The sequence below is a fragment of the Herpailurus yagouaroundi genome, unplaced genomic scaffold, assembly GCF_014898765.1.
Source record: "Herpailurus yagouaroundi ecotype Mexico unplaced genomic scaffold, PumYag 77, whole genome shotgun sequence".
NCBI classification, from domain to species: domain Eukaryota; kingdom Metazoa; phylum Chordata; class Mammalia; order Carnivora; family Felidae; genus Herpailurus; species Herpailurus yagouaroundi.
In genome coordinates, this window is record NW_024412388.1 from 35,986,754 (window position 1) to 36,004,035 (window position 17,282).

A 17,282-nucleotide genomic window follows, 5' to 3' on the forward strand; every position below is an offset into this window, starting at 1 on the left:
ACATTATGCTAAGTGAAATAAGCCCGTCACAAAAAGACAAATGCCATATGAGTCCACTTCTATGAGGTACCTGGAGCAGTCAAAATCACAGAAACAGAAAGTAGAAGATGAAAAAGATCTGGAGATCTGTTGCACAATAATGTAAACATATTTAATACTATTGAACTGTACGCTTAAAAATGGCTAAGATGGTTAAAAAACAGATTTGTATTTTAGAAGGACCACTCGGCTGGCAACATGGACAGTATGGATTTTAGGTGAGGAAGAAGACTGATAGACTAGTCAGGTTACTGCGAGATGATGGCAGAGGAACTGGTGTAAAGTGAATGGATTCAAGATAGTAAGAAGATAAAGTGGACAGGACATTGTGATTGATAAGACATAGAAAATGGGAAAGGTCAGGGATGAAGGAAAAGAGAACTCTCAGCTAAGATAGTAGAAAAGCTAAGCGCTATATTAACACATATATTACAAGTCATTACTTAAACATTTATGAAGCAGCTACTTGTGCCATGCACCGGAAGGCTTTAGGCGATTGTTCTGCCACCTTCATAGACCAGCTTCTCTTTTTCGAAGTTCAGCTAAACTGGCCTTACACACAGTGTCTGCTTAGTAATTATTTGTTGAGTAGAAAATAAATATAATCAAAAATAAATAAATAAATAAGCAAACAAACGTAAGCAATTACTACAGGAAAGTGAAATGTGCTAAAATGAGCATGTTGAGGATAGAAATGCTTATGATTCACTTTGGAAATTGTTGATCTAAGAATTTACTATATAGGCAAATAATGGTGACCGTGATAGCAAGAAAAGACCAACATAAAGAACAAGTAAACATAGAAAATGCAGATAGTGGGGGCGCCTGGGTGGCTCAGTCCGTTAAGACTGCGACTTCCGCTCAGGTCATGATCTCACAGTACTTGAGTTCGAGCCCCATGTAGGGCTCTGTGCTGACAGCTGGGAGCCTGGAGCCTGCTTCAGATTCTGTGTCTCCCTCTCTCTCTGCCCCTCCCCCGCTCATGCTCTCTCTCTCTCTCTCTCTCTCTCTCTCTCTGTCAAAAAATAAATAAACATAAAAAAAATTTTTTTTAAAAGAAAGTGCAGATAGTGATGATGTTTCAGGTGTAGGAATGCTGAAATGGAGTACCAGGAATGTATGAGAGGTATATTGGGAAACCACCCTCCTTCCACTGTCTTCATTCTTGCTACAGTATCCAAAGTAGGAACAACTCTCAAGTGCCTACATAGACCCACCTGTGAATGATACCACTTATCAAATTAATAAAAGTACACTTGTCAAAACTTCTGTTAAAAACTGGTTTAGCCTAAACTCAAAAAGAGCTCTATGAATTCAGTTGCCACACTAGTCTCACAGTCATGGAGAGGATCAGGAGAAAGATTAGCTAGAAATCCCCTAAAGCACTTTTCTAAATCCTCCAGCTATCTTATCACTACCAACACTGAGAAAAGATTCATCAAATGGATGGCCAAAACAACCTTGAAAGAGGCAAATGTCTTTGTGCAAACAGACTAACTGCTGTAAATCCAAGTGTTGGGAAGCAGTATTCATTCATTCATCCATTTATCCATTTGCTCAACTAGTATTTATTGCATGCCTTTATGTGCCAGTTGCTGACGATTCAGTAGTGAATAAAATAACCAAACCCAAGGAGCTTAAAGTCTGGTAAACACAGGATTACAGTGAGCCAGAACTTGATTCAAATTCCAGCTCCACTACTCAGCTAAAGAGATCTTAAATTCTCTGCCCTCCTCTCTCTCTCCCCCCGCCCCGTCTCTCTCTCTCTATAGATAGATAGATAGATAGATAGATAGTTAGATAGATATGGATAGATAGATATCTATTATATATAATAGATATATACATCTATAATAGATATATTATTATATATAGATATAGATATAATATATATCTATATATATTATATATATATAGATAGATATAATAGATAGATATCTATTATAGATGTATATATCTATGTATATATAGATATCTATCTATATATATATATATATAGATATATATCTATTATATAATAGATATTATATATAATAGATATCTATCCATAGATATCCATAGATAGATATCTATTATATATAATAGATATATATGGTAAAAAAAAAAAACGGGGTGCTTGGCTGACTCAGTCAGTGGAGCACACAACTCTTGATCATGGGGTCATGAGTTTGAGGCCCATGTTGGGTGTAGAGAAAAGAAAAAAAAAAGGAAAGGAGAGGAGAGGAGAAAGAAAGACAACTTAATTAATAATATTTTCATTATCATTACCCAAGAAGTAAGTAATACAACAGTTGAAAAATGCCTCCTTCCAAATCAGTGGAATGTTTTCTAGTGAAAAAGCTAATAAACAGGAACTAAACAAGTAAGGTATCACTCAGAGTACTCCTTGGAATCCCTGTGCTCTATAAAGTTATCTCCACTTGGATGTCCAATAAATATTTCAAACTCAATCTATTCAAAACTGACATCTCAGGGCTCCTGGGTGGCTCAGTCAGTTAAGCATCCAGCTCTTGACTTCAGCTCAGGTCATAATCTCATGGTTAGTGGGTTCAAGCCCCGCATCAGATTCTGCACTAACAGTATGGAGCTGGCTTGGGATTCTGTCTCCCTCTCTCTCTGTCTCTCCCCTGCTAACTCTTCTCTATATCTCAAAAATAAATAAAAATAAACTTAAAAAAAAAAAAAAAAACCTGACCTCTCAGTCATCTTCCATCTTGTATCCTATAGTCTTCCCCATCTCCAGAAACTCTATCCAAAGTTTTTGTTTTTGTTCTGACCAAAAATCTAAGAGCTATCCTTGAGTCCCTTTATCTTCTCACAGCCCATACCCAACGCATCAGGAAAGCCTCGTTTACTCTCAAAATAGATCCAGAATCAACAGAAGCACAGCTACTGCTACAACTACAACTCTGGTCCAAGTTACCATCATCTCTCACCCTTTCTGCATAGTCTTTATTTCTTGTACAGGCTCTATTGCAATTGTCACTTAACTAGTCTTCCTGCTTTCACCCTTGCCTCCTTTTCAGTCTATTCACCTCAGAGTAGCCAGAGTGATCTTTTTAAAAGATAAGTCACATAATGTCATACCTCTACTCAAAAACCCCAAAGACTTCACAATTCCTGAGTAAAAGCTGAAGTTCTTACAATGGTCTATAAGACCATGTGATCTGATCCCACATTTCCTCTCTGACTCACATCTACTATACTTTTCATTTTCTCCTCTGCAGCCATATCACCTTCCTTGGAGTTCTTCAACCATACCAGGCACATTTCTGCCTCCATGTCTTTGCCCTTGTTGTTCCCACTTCCTAGAACACTCTTTCCCCAGATGTTCATGTAGCTAATTCCCTTAATTCCTTAATTTTTGTTTCTTCTGTGAGACCTCCCCTGTCCATATAGTGAAACTGCAAACACACCCACAGCACTTAAACCATATATATTCCAATTTGTTTTCCTGTTTAGTCTAACTCCTCTACCCACCCCCTGCTGATTACAATATAAATTCCATGAGGGAAAAGATTATTTTTTGTTCATTATTACATTCCCAATACCTGGAATAGTGCTAGATACATAGTAGGAGCCCAATAAACATTTTTAGAATGAGTAAATGAGCCAGAAACAAGTTAGCAAGTCAGGGGAAAACTACCTTAAGAATAAAGTAAACTAAATGAACTCTTCTATTATTTGTGGGTTAGACTGCCAACCTGAAATTCTTATTTTTCAAATGTCATAGGGAGTTACCAAAAATAAGGGCAGAAAACATGAGCCACAATTTATTTAGAGATTTTTTATTACTAAATGACCAAACCAAAAAACTTTAATAAAAGTTACCTTTTTCAAAAGTAAAGATGCCAAAACATATTTACAGAAATGCTTTTAGCTATTTTTGCAAGTATAAATGAAATAAACTTCTGGTTATGAAAGAACTTGAGATGTGGCATTTCATACTATTTGTGACCTTGGGCTCTTTCCACTGGGGCTAATTCAGCTTTCTCAGAGTTGGGTCTACACTAAACAACCTACTCTAAACACATCCTAAACATATACTATGAGCCTAGTCACACAAAGCATTATCATTGACCCTATTTAGGAGACTGAGGTCCATTAGAGAGCCTGGGATTTGACATAACTTGGAAAGTGGGAGGGAGAAGAGATATAAGGGCATCCCAGGTCCTAGAAGGCACATCTAAGGCCAGCAGGTGTAGAAGACAGCAGAAGACCCACCTAACTAAAGGGAGAGCTATGTATTCTGAAATAAAATAGTCTAGAATGCTACACAGAAGTTTTAAAACAGAAGCATCACATTATCAAAGTATGCCTAATGGATTATTTGAGTACTGATATGCCAAACTGAAGCAAAGAAAGACTAGAGACAGGAAAAACAGCCACAAAGTCTTTGTAGGAATCAAGGCATGGAATAACATCATGGCAAGAATGCAGAGAAAGGAGAATCAGACATCACAAAGAAAATAAGAGGATTGGGAACTGATTAAATTCAAGAGATGAGAAAATGTAAAAACTAATTCTGTAGTTTTCTTTTTGAGGAATAAGTATTCTAACAATAGAAAATGGTAAGATTGAAGAATGACCTAACAGAGCTATGTTCTATTTGAAATACTAGTAACATAATTGAATGGAAAACAGGAGATGACAGAAAAAAAGAGTATGAAGTATAACGAGTAACAACTATCAAAATATATGGATATCTAAGAGTTAACAGCATGGAATAATGGCTGGATATTTAAAAAGAGCTTTTGGGGTACCTGCGTGGCTCAGTTGGTTGAGCATCCGACTTTGGCTCAGGTCATGATCTCACAGTTTGTGGATTCAAGCCCTGAGTTGGGCCCTGTGCTGACAGTGCGAAGCCTGCTTGGGGTCCTCTCTCTCTCTCTCTCTCTCTCTCTCTCTCTCTCTGCCCCTCCCCTGCTTGAGCTCTCTCTCTCTTTCAAAAATAAACATTAAAAAAAAAAAAAAAGGCAAAGAGGTTAGAGTGGAAGAGAGCCAAAGCATAAGAGACTCTTAAAAACTGAGAACAAACTGAGGGTTGATGGGGGGTGGGAGGGAGGAGAGGGTGGGTGATGGGTATTGAGGAGGGCACCTTTTGGGATGAGCACTGAGTGTTGTATGGAAACCAATTTGAAAATAAACTTCATATATTGGGGGAAAAAAAAACTCTAAAAAAAAAAAAAAAAAAAAAGCTTTTAAGGAAGGACATAGTAAGAAATTTCTTACTACCCCAGTCACTAAACACTGAGTCCCTGAAAGACATTGCAGTGGAATAAAAATGGTCAGTGAGATGTAGAGTCTGATAATTCCCCTCCCTATGAATCAGATCTGACAAACAGAATGCAGCTTAAGTGACATTCTGGAACTTCCAAAGGTATGTCATAAGAAATCTTTCAGTTTTCACTTGTGTGGCTTATACCTCTCGCCAGTCACCACATAAAAAGTCTATCTTGAGATCGCCAAGCTGTGGGAAGCTCAAGCCATATGGAGATGACCCAGAGAATGAGACACCATGTAGTGAAAGACAGGGGCCAAAACACCTTCATTCACTGTGGCACCAGGCATACGAATGAAGCAGCCATCCTGGAAGTGGGTCCTCTAGCTGACACATGAGCATCAGAGACCTAGCAAAGCTCTTCCAAATTCCTGACCTACAAAATCATAAGCAAAATAAAATGGTTGTTTTCAATTACTGAGTTTTAGGGTAGTTTGTTATACAGCAATAAATAGGGAAATAGATTTATTTTTTTATCTTGATAAGTCCCGAGCCTAGTAGAATACCTAGCCTACAGCAAATTCACTCCAAATGTTATGTGTAAAGTGAACCTCTTTCTTCCCTTGCAGTTCACATCCTGTCATTTCTTCTACACCCATCATTCCTTTAGAAGTCCTGGGTCACAGGGGCAATCATTGTTGGCACATCTGGAATGTTCTCTTAACTATCATGTAGTAGTAAAGGCCCCCCCACAAAGCCACCCCAAGCTTGAAAGATAGGCATGGCTATGCTGCCAAAGTTAACCCAAGGCAGGCACCAGACAATATCGCATCTGGCTCAAGGTAAATAAGGCCAACATAATACTCTGTACTGGGCTACACAGAAACAAAAAAGAAAGAAGCAGACACAACTAATAGCAATATCACTGCACACCAAGAAACTGGAATCGGGGTCTGGCTGCTCATTTTTATAAATAATACATGAGTTTGGTCACTGAACCGACAGAGTTTCCTTTCATTGTAAGCTCTCTGATTATATAAGGCTTCTTATAAGTCTGACAAGAAACAACACATATCAACCCACATAAACAAGGAATTTTCAAAGTAACTCTGCTTTTAAAAAGAAAGAAGGTGTACAATGGGGGTGGAAATGGTGAGTGAGAAGAGGATGAGGGCTATGTGAATAAAAAGTTCTTTTCAACCGCCTGCAGGGCTGATCCATTCCCTCGTGAGCTAAGAGTGTTTCTTCTTTTTTTCCCTAATGTTTATTTTATTTTTGAGGCAGAGAGCACAAGCAGGAAGGGCAGAGAATGGGGGAACAGAGGAACTGAAGCAAGTGGTCTCTCTACTGACAGCAGAGAAGCCGGGGCAGGGCTGGAACTCACAAATTGTGAGATCATGACCTGAGCCAAAGTCGGACTTTTTTTTTTTTTTTAACATTTATTTATTTTTGAGACAGAGAGAGACAGAGCATGAACGGGGGAGGGTCAGAGAGAGAGGGAGACACAGAATCTGAAACAAGCTCCAGGTTCTGAGCTGTCAGCACAGAGCCCGACTCGGGGCTCAAACTCACAGACCGCAAGATCATAACCTGAGCCAAAGTCGGGCACCAGCTGACTGAGCCACCCAGGCGCCCCTTAAATTTTTTTTTTTAACGTTTATTTACTTTGCAAAGTCGGACATTTAACCAACAGAGCCACCTAGGTGCCCCTGGAGTCTTTTTTTTTTTTAATTTTTAAAAATGTTTTTATTTATTTTTGAAGGAGAGAGAGACAGAGCATAAGCAGGGGAGGAGCAGAGAGAGAAGGAGACATAGAATTTGAAGCAGGCTCCAGGCTCTAAGCTGTCAGCATAGAGCCCGATGCGGGGCTCAAACTCACGAACTGGGAGATCATGACCTGAGCCAAAGTCGGGAGCTTAACCGACTGAGCCACCCAGGCGCCCCTGGAATGTTTCTTTCAGTACCAAGTATCTGCCTGACTGAGGTCACTTTGCTATAAAGAGAATGAATCACCTCACTAGGTCAAGTAATTGCCAAGTGGTTCTTACTGGCACAGTGGGGAGAAAAAGCATAATTTCTCCTAGAAAAGGCAAGAGAGACCCCAAAATATCTGCCAAGCAATTCTTTTCTTTTGCTGACTCTTTTGACCAGAGAGTACTGTCATTTGAGATCCCTACCCGACAATCTTATATTCCACTCATTCCCAAATTTCCAATCTTCTAGGCACTGAAGGGTTCTGCACAAAGAAGCCCCTTAGACTGTTTGATTATGAGGATATTTCTCTCTTTGTGCCTTTCTTAACAAGCTTAAGAAGAAGGCATTATGAGATGACACATACTCTGTCTGGAAGAATCTCTCTCTTGTCTGTCTTTGACAATCTCCCACACCTCCATCTTGGATATGGAAGAGAAAACATATAGCATGTAAGTTGGTGGCAGCTACTTTTTGAGTAGAATGACATCCAACCTTAGGATGAAGTTGACAATATAAAGACAGAGTGAAGAGACAGAAAGACGTGGGGCCTCTAAATAACATTTAGCTGCTGAGTTAAACCAACCCTTAACCTAATAAAACTGCTGGAATTCCAGTTATATGAGTCATTTTGTTGTTTAAGGCTTTGTGACTATTTTCCATTACTTGCCAACCAAACACATTCTAATATATCCAATAACCAGGAAATATCTTTACCAAATAACAAAAAAATATATAAATAGAATCAAATTCTACAAATACTATACATGCTACACATACAAGAACATGTGGGGAATATGCATAAGTGCTTAGCACTGTGGGGAATAGATAAGTGAATTAAGGACAGTGTGTTAAAATGGAATGGGTATAGGCTTTGAAGTCAAATGAATCTGGATCCAAATCCTACTTTGGGAATTCATTTAATTTCTCTAAGCCTAGTTTTCTCATCTATAAAATGGAGAAAATATGACTACATAATTGTGAATTATACCTAATATATAAAGCATTTTTTTTAAATGAGAGAAAGTCTTTACCCTCAATTAGAGTAGAAAAGACAAATAATTATGATCTGCTAATTGGGATATTTATCAGGTATGGGAAAGTGCAACAGTGGTTCCAGTTCTTCACCCTTTATGGAATCTATGCCCTCTGACATATAACTTTGCAGTATGCTCCCAATGTGGACTCAGGCATGTGACTTGTTTTGTCCAATGGCGATGTTGACCAAGCAAACTTGAATATAGGCAGAATCATGAAAAGCACTTATGCAAATGGCTGGCATACTCTTGCTATTCTGGTATCATCATGTCCAGGCTAGTCCGCTGGTCCCAGAAGAAGGATGAGAAGCAGCTAGAGCAAAGCAGTCCCAGCAAAGCCCAACCTAGATCAGACTACCGGATGACCTGACAGATGCATGAATGAGCCCAAGTGAGACTAGCAGAAGTGCTCAACTTGCAGATGTACAAGAAATAAATGTTTATTGTTGTATTCTTTTGAGGTTTTTATGTTTGGACATTATATAGCAATCGTTAACTAATAATACACAGGGTTATATTTTCTGTCTTTAAAAACTGAAGATTTCCACTTCCTTGATACTCATGACCAAATGAAAGACAATGTTAGGTCTCCTGAGTCAAAGAAATACTTATGGAATACTCCTATTTGATACATGAAATTTAAAAGGTTCTGTTTGATCTTTTATCAAACTGTTTTCTCTGTAACAAACAACTCATTTGCTTAAAAACTCAGAAGTCTATACTTACTACAGGTAAAACTACCGGTGGTAGTTAGTAGTACCTAACTGTCTGATCTGTTAAGTTCAGTTAATGTCTAGATTTACAAACAACACTCACAGAAATGGTTAAAGCCTAAAAAAGTCCAGATCACTACTGTATACGAGAAGTACTCTTCCTAATAATATCAACACTTTACAGGCACTAACAAGAGCTATGTTTGTCTACTGTAATTATTGAAAAATTATTTTAAGAGAAATAAAGAATGGTGTTCACATTATTGTAAACAGCAGGCATTCCACCAATCAAGAGTTCCATCCAAGTTCCCAATGCTGTGCTAGATGTTAGTAGTAATTTATTTTTATAATCCTTAGTGAAACCAAAAGTGTGCTGCCAAATTCAATTCTAAGACAAACATGTGAGTCCTCAGATATCTATGCCATAACGGCCCTTGGGGATCCCCTTCTGAAAATAACCAGTAACATTTGGATATTTGGCCCAAATGACCATCAGCCTATTAACACCACAATAAAAATTATAAGTTATGCCAATATCTGATTAATGATACTGGAAATATACACTCTTTCACAAAGCAGACACTGTATGTTGTATATGGCTACAACAAGCTAACAAACACAGAGAATATTACTTAAGTGCAACATGACCAAAAGAATGCTGCATTAAGAGCATTCATTTCTGCCATTTCGACTACACTCCACTTCTAAATTTACAACATGATCACAGATTTTTCTTTTAATGTTTATTTAGTTTGAGAGAGAGAGAGAGAGAGAGAGAGAGCGAGTGGGGAAGGGGCAAAGAGAGAGGGAGACATAGAATCCGAAGCAGGCTCCAGGCTCTGAGCTGTCAGCGCAGAGCCCGATGTGGGGCTCAAACTCGCAAACTGCAAGATCATGACCTGAGCTTAAGTTGGATGCTTAACTGACTAAGCCACCCAGGCGCTCCATGATCACAGATTTTAAAGCATGTTTTTTGTCAGAAAAACCAACATACAAGCCCTTCCAGTAAACTGACATTTCAGAGAACAATGATACAAACATGGAGTACAACAAATACTTTAACAATTATTAGTGTCAGAGCTCTGGCAGAAAGCTTGAGAGAAGGAGAGAGTTTTGTCTTTGAAGAATTTATAGACTCACTTCTGAGAAAAGAAATACACAGAAAATGTTTTTGATCTGAAATGCTGGTTATGGGCGGGTTCATTTGTAAAAATTTAGTGAGCTGTACACATTTCATATGTTATAACATTTCTGTTATGTCACACTTCAATAAAAAGGGTTTTTTTTAAGTTTATTTATTTTTGAGAGAGAGAGAAAGTGCAAGTCGGAGAGGGGCAGACAATGAGGGAAAAAGAGAATCCCAAGTAAGCTGTATGCTGTCAGCGTGGAGCATGATGTGGGGCTTGAATCCACAAGCCATGAGATCATGACCTGAGCTGAAGTCAGACACTTAACCCACTCAGCCATCCAGGCGTACCCAATAAAAAGTTTCTAAAATTTTTAATAACATTAACCACAGAATTGAACTAAGTATCAAATGAAAAATATTGACAATTTGGGGCGCCTGGGTGGCGCAGTCGGTTAAGCGTCCGACTTTAGCCAGGTCACGATCTCGCGGTCTGTGAGTTCGAGCCCCGCGTCAGGCTCTGGGCTGATGGCTCGGAGCCTGGAGCCTGTTTCCGATTCTGTGTCTCCCTCCCTCTCTGCCCCTCCCCCGTTCATGCTCTGTCTCTCTCTGTCCCAAAAATAAATAAACGTTGAAAAAAAATTAAAAAAAAAAATATTGACAATTTAAGGAGTTTGGGAGGGACCAGTCATTGCTAATAATAAAAGCTGTAAGAGTTAAAATGTACTAAGCAATTACTATATGCCAGCCACTGTGCTAAATAAGTATTTTATATTTCATCCTCACAAAATCCCTGTGAGGTCATCTTCTTATCAGTAGGATCTGCTACAATTACTGACTCCCTCCTTCTTGAAACTCCTTCCTTTCCATTCCAGGCCAATACACGCTCGTGGTTTCTCTTCCTACCTCACTAATCACTCCCTCTCAAAATGTCTTCTCCTCAGACTTTTAAAATTAAATACTTTAGGATTCAGCTATTGGTCCTCTTTTCTATCTAGACTCCCTGGAACAGATACTATTATTTTTTTATTCCCATTTTACAGACAACGCCACTGAGACACAGAGAAATTCAAACCTAGGCAATCAAGACTTCAGAGTCCATGCTCTTAACCACCTCATTATTCTGCCTTCTTTGGCCTTCCATATAAGAGGCAGGACAGAACTATACACATTCCACATTCTGGTGCCCTCAGTAACTGAGAAAAGAGACACAGAGTGAGGTACATGGGACCTTCCTTTATCAGATATTAGGGACAAATATAGGGCACCAAGCCAGCAGGAAACCAATACTTGCAAATTCTGTTAAACAATTTTCCTTCCTAAGTTTCTTCACTTTGTATTTTGATACTTACTTCCTAAGGAGGAATGTGAATACATTCTAGAACATAGACTCTTAAATCTAGATGCTCATTTGAATAATCTTGGGGAGCTTTAAGAACACATATGGGCCCTATGAAGACCTACAAAGCCTAGAAGATTCCAGGAAGCTGTGTTTCTGAGAAGGATCCAAGTAAATTCTGAGTTGATAGGTCAGTACCTAAGTTTAGGAAGCCTTTGTTCTAGAGAGGATTCTCTGGTCCTCAGAGGTTAAGTAGTGGCTTTACTACCTAGAAAAGACTGAAAATGAAATAAGACTGAAGATGTAAACTGATTCCAAGGAGTAATAAGACCAATCAGGACACTAGAACAGTGATTGTGGAATTCTATATCAGGACCCCAAATGTTTCTGGATAGTCCGGGAATTTGTTGCCATGAAATAATCTGCAGCCAAGTGATGTCTCCCTTAGCTTTGGAAGGGGTCATCCGGGAAGCAAGAATCAGTATAACATTTGAGCACTCATATTCTCAGATTATTCACAAATATTATGAGAGAATCCAAGAGTATTAATAGATATGGCTATTTTCCCCAGGCAAGAGAAGAAAGCATTGTTAACACTGTCATTTTTGTATAAATATAAATGCATACACATTTTGCTAACACTACGCAAGTAACAATTAGTATGGAACCACAAATGCTAAAACTAAGGCAAAGAAGTCATTTCAATATGCTTAAGTCTTACCTCTGTAAGTGCATGCAATTGTCCTTGATGTACACACACACCCATGAACCTATGAAACAAAAAAAAATTTTTTTAGCAAAGGAAAACAATATAACTGCCATATAAAGAAACTAGTTTAGCTACTCATGCATTGGAAATAATCCAATACCTGCGAAGTCTCCTGGGTTCTGGTATAATGCTGCAGCCTCTCAACTTTGATATCAGGCTGGTAATTTTTTTTTCCTTTAACTTTATTTATTTTTGAGAGAGAAGGAGAGAGCAAGCAGAGGAGGGGCAGAGAGAGAGAGGGAGAGCGAGAATCCCAAACAGGCTCTGTGCTGAAAGCACAGAGCCTGACACAGGGCTCGATCCCATAAACCGTGAGAACAATGACCTGAGCCAAAATCAAGAGTCTGACCCGTAACTGACTGAGCCACTCAGGCATCCCTCATTTGTTACCAAACTTTAATAGGTTACATTCACTATCTACATTTCTTTAACCTTCGTTCATTCCTAAACTCATTATAATTTGCCCTCTGCCGATATCACTTTTTTTTTTTAATCTTTATTTTTGAGAGAGACAGAGACAGAGCGAGAGCAGGGGAGGGGAAGAGAGAGAGGGAGACAATCTGAAGCAGGCTCCAGGCTCTGAGCTGTCAGCACAGAGCCCAATGCGGGGCTTGAACTCACGGACTGTGAGATCATGACCTGAGACGAAGTCGGACGCTTAACCGACAGAGCCACCCAGGCACCCCAGCCAATATCACTAACCATCCTTACTATGAAGAATTCGTTGTTTTACATACTTTTGCATTTCTAGTACCTAGTATAGTATCTGGCACAAAAGATTTGTTGAACAGCATAAATGATTATGACCTACAAACTTAAGTTCAAGCTCTTCTCTTTACTTTATTTCATTTTACTGAAAATAATCCTTCCAGGATCAGCTAAAATTTCATCTTCTCTATATTGATCTCGGGGATATCTTCACTTATCTTTAATCCTCTCTCTCCCTCCTCATCTCAACAGTACTGCTATGCACTTTCACTCTGCTTTGAAAGATTGTTCATTAGCCTAACTGAGGTGGTCCAGGGTCTGGAGTCAGACTGCTTATATTTGAATCCTGGCTCTGCCACTTCACGATGACATCCCCGTATTTTAGTTTCTTCATATACAAAATGGGAGTATTACTATTACCTAACTCATATGGTTATTGTGAAGATGAAATGACATAACTTGGGCTCCTAGAACATACTAAGAACTAGAATATATTAACTGTTCTTCTTTTAACATTTGTGACTTCTTCTCCAGAATGGAATATAAGAAAGATTTTCAAGAATACAGATCTCTTCTCATTTGTTTCTACATATAGTGCCTGATACACAATGCTTTGCAAATAAGATGCTAAACAAACACTTCTTAAATGAAAAAGCAATGATCACCAAATTAGCTTCACAATGTAAATTCATTTTATAAGAAAGAACCCTTTTTTTTTTTTTTTTTTTTTTTTTTTGTAGGCTCCATGCCCAGCATGAAGCCCAACACAGAGCTTGAACTCACAACTCTGAGATCAAGACCTGAGGTGAGATCAAGAGTCAGACGCTTAACCTACTGAGCTATCCAGGCACCCCAGAAAGAACATTTAGAGGCAGGTACAAGGCTGGAGAACGAAGGAGTATTTATTTTATTTAGTCAAATATTTATATAGAAGTTAGGCAGTAGGATTCTACTAGCTAAACAATAGTTACATATTAGACATATCTCCAGAAGCTAGGGAAGCAAAAGATGAACTACTGGGACTTGATCAAGATGAAAAGCTGCTGCACTGTGAATCAAACAATCAACAAAACTAAAAGGCAACCTACGGAATGGGAGAGGATATTTGCAAATGACATAGCTGATAAAGGGTTAGCATCCAATATCTATAAAGAACTCACCAAATTCAAACCCAAAAAATAAATAATCCAGTTAAGAAATAGGCAGAAGAGGGGCACCTAGGTGGCTCAGCCGGTTGAACGTCCGACTCTTGGTTTCAGCTCAGATCATGATGTCATGGTTTGTGAGTTTGAGCCCCACATCAGGCTCTGCACTGACAGTGTGGAGCCTGCTTAGGATTCTCTCTCCCTCTCTCTCTCTGCCCCTCCCCCCCACTCTCTCTGTCTCTCTTTCAAAAATAAAAAAAAAACTTATACAAAAAGAAACAGGCAGAAGATATGAACAGACATTTTTCTAAAGAAGACATCCAGATGGCCAACAGACACATGAAAAGATGCTCAACATCACTCATTATCAGGGAAATATAAATCAAAACTAAGATGAGCTACCACCTCACATCTGTCAGAATGACTAAAATTAACAACACAGGAAAACAGATGTTGGCAAGGATGCTGAGAAAGGGGAACCCTCTTACATTGTTGGTGGGAATGCAAACTGGTGCAGCTACTCTGGAAAACAGGATGGAGATTCCTCAAACAGTTAAAAATAGAACTACCCTATGACCCAGCAATTGCACTATTAGGTATTTACCCAAAAAATACAAAGATACTGATTCGAAGGGGCACATGTATCCTGATGCTTATAGCAGCATTATCAAGAACAAATTATGGAAAGAACCCAATTGTCCATCAACTGAAATTGGATAAAGAAGATGGATATATATATAATGGAATATTACTCAACCATCAAAAAATGAAATCTTGCCATTTACAGCAACATGGATGGAGCTAGAGTATATTATGCTAAGTGAAATAAGTCAGAGAAAGACAAATACCATATGATTTCATTCATCCATGGAATTTAAGAAACAAAACAGATGAACGTAGGGAAAGGGAGAAAAAAAGGAGACAGAAGCAAACCCAAAGACACTCTTTTTTTTTTTATGTTTTTATTTATTTTTAAGACAGAAAGCACAAGCTGCAAGGGGCAGAGAGAAAGGGAGACAGGAACTGAAGCAGGCTCTATGCCGTCAGCAGAGATCCTGATGTGGGGTCCGAACTCATGAGCTGTGAGATCATGACCTAAGCAGAAGTCACACTTAACCAACTGAGCCACCCAGGTGGCCCAAACCATAAGAGACTCTTTTTTTTTTTTTTAATTTTTTTAAGTTTACTTATTTTTGTGAGAGAAAGAGAGACAGACAGAGCACAAGCAGGGGAGGAGGAGAGAGAGAGGGAGACACAGAATCTGAAGCAGGCTCTAGGCTCTAAGCTGTCAGCACAGAGACCGACACAGGATTCCAACTCACAAACCGTGAGATCATGACCTGAGCCAAAGTCGGATGTTTAACCGACTGAGCCACCCAGGTGCCCCACCAGAAGAGACTCTTAACCATAGAGAACAAACTAAGGGTTGATGGAGGGGAGGTGGGTGGGGGAGGGGCTAAATGGGTGATGGATATTAAGAAGGGCACTTGTCATGAGCATTGGGTGTTATATGTAAGTGATAAATCACTAAACTGTATTCCTGAAAGCAGTATTATACTATAGGTTAACTAGAATTTAAATAAAAATTTGAAACAAAAAAAATTAAAAAATAAAGTCATGAGGCTCCTAAAAGCTAAAAAGACCTGGTTTGGGTATGATACACCCTTGCTTCCCTTCCCCCCAAACCCACCATTCACTATGACCACATCATCCTCAGAGATGTCACAGCCAGCACATTTGGGCAGGCACTGGTTTCATGTGACAGTTTTCTTCTGCCTGCCTTCCTCCCCACCCCCAGCTCACATCACCACATCACAGTGGTGTCACACAACTCTACGTCTATGTGAAACTTTTCTGCCTGACCTCCTCAACCTCATTTTCTTTCCATCACCCACCACATCCAAAACAGTTTCACAGAGCTCTCAAGCTAAGATAGGCATTAGCTTTATATTAGAAGAAGAGCTTGAGCAGAGTACATGATTACAGTTGCTATAAAAAGAATATACTTTAAAAGGGAAATATTTCTCAGGGCGCCTGGGTGGCTCAGTTGGTTAAGTGTTCAACTTCAGCTCAGGTCATGACCTCCAGTTCGTAAGTTTGAGCCTTGAGTCGGGCTCTGTGCTGACAGCTCAGAGCCTGGAGCCTGCTTCAGATTTTGTGTCTCTCTCTCTCTCTGCCCCTCCCCCACTCGTGTGCGTGTGTATCCTCTCTCTCTCTCTCTCTCTCTCTCTCTCTCTCTCTCTCTGAAAAATAAACATTAAAGAAAACTTTAAGGGAAATATTTCTCATCCTTAACAGGGAAGTGATATATGCCTAGAAAAGCATTTAATATTAACAGTAAGTTTTCACTGAAACTTTTATTACTAATTATATTAAAATCTAAGTTGTGGACAAAACCTCAAATATTTTTTGGTGTGAGACTGGACCTAAAAATTATTACACTCTGAATGATTCTTACTCCCTACTACCACCACCCAAAATCAAGCCAGCTACAATTACTTAGCTCAGGAAGGGAGGAGCACTTTGTTAATGCATGTGCTTGAGACTAAGTCATTACTGAAATTTATTATTTTTAGTTTCATATTATGCACACACACTTGTGTTAAGTAAGAAGAGGGATGCCTGGGTGGCTCAGTCGGCTGAGCATCTGACTTTGGCTCAGGTCATAATCTCTCAGTTCATGAGTTCAAGCCCTGCATGGAGCTCTCTGCTGTCAGTGCAGAGCCCACCTCCAATCCTCTCCCTCTTTCTCTGTCCCTCCCCCACCCTGGCACAAGAGCACTGGCTATCTCTTTCAAAAATAAAAACATTTAATGGGACACCTGGGTGTCTCAGTCAGTTAAGTGTCTGACTTCAGCTCAAGTCATGATCTCACGGATTGTGAGTTCAAGTCCCACATCAGGCTCTGTGCTGACAGTGCGGAGCCTGATTTGGACCCTCCATCCCTTCTCTCTGCTTCTCTCCCTCTCTCTGCCCTTCCTCCAAGTACAAGTTCTCTCAAAAGTAATAAATAAATATTAAAATAAATAAATAAAGGGGTGTCTTGGTGGCTCAGTCGGTTAAGTGTCCGACTTCAGCTAAGGTCGTGATCTTGTGGCTTGTGAGTTCCAGCCCCTCATCAGCTCTGTGCTGACAGCTCGGAGCCTGGAGCCTGCTTCAGATTCTGTCTCCCTCTCTCTCTGCCCCTCCCCTGCTCACACAGTCTCTGTCTCTC

General features: G+C 39.4%; 1 protein-coding gene across 1 annotated transcript in view; it reads right to left on the reverse strand.

Annotated features, from left to right (window-relative positions):
- TESK2 (testis associated actin remodelling kinase 2) overlaps positions 1–17,282 on the reverse strand; it is a 136,330-nt gene that overhangs the window by 28,709 nt on the left and 90,339 nt on the right. The window contains exon 4 of the mRNA XM_040470045.1: positions 12,168–12,216. Within this exon, the coding sequence (XP_040325979.1) occupies positions 12,168–12,216 (49 nt within the window). The remainder of the gene's footprint in view (positions 1–12,167; positions 12,217–17,282) is intronic.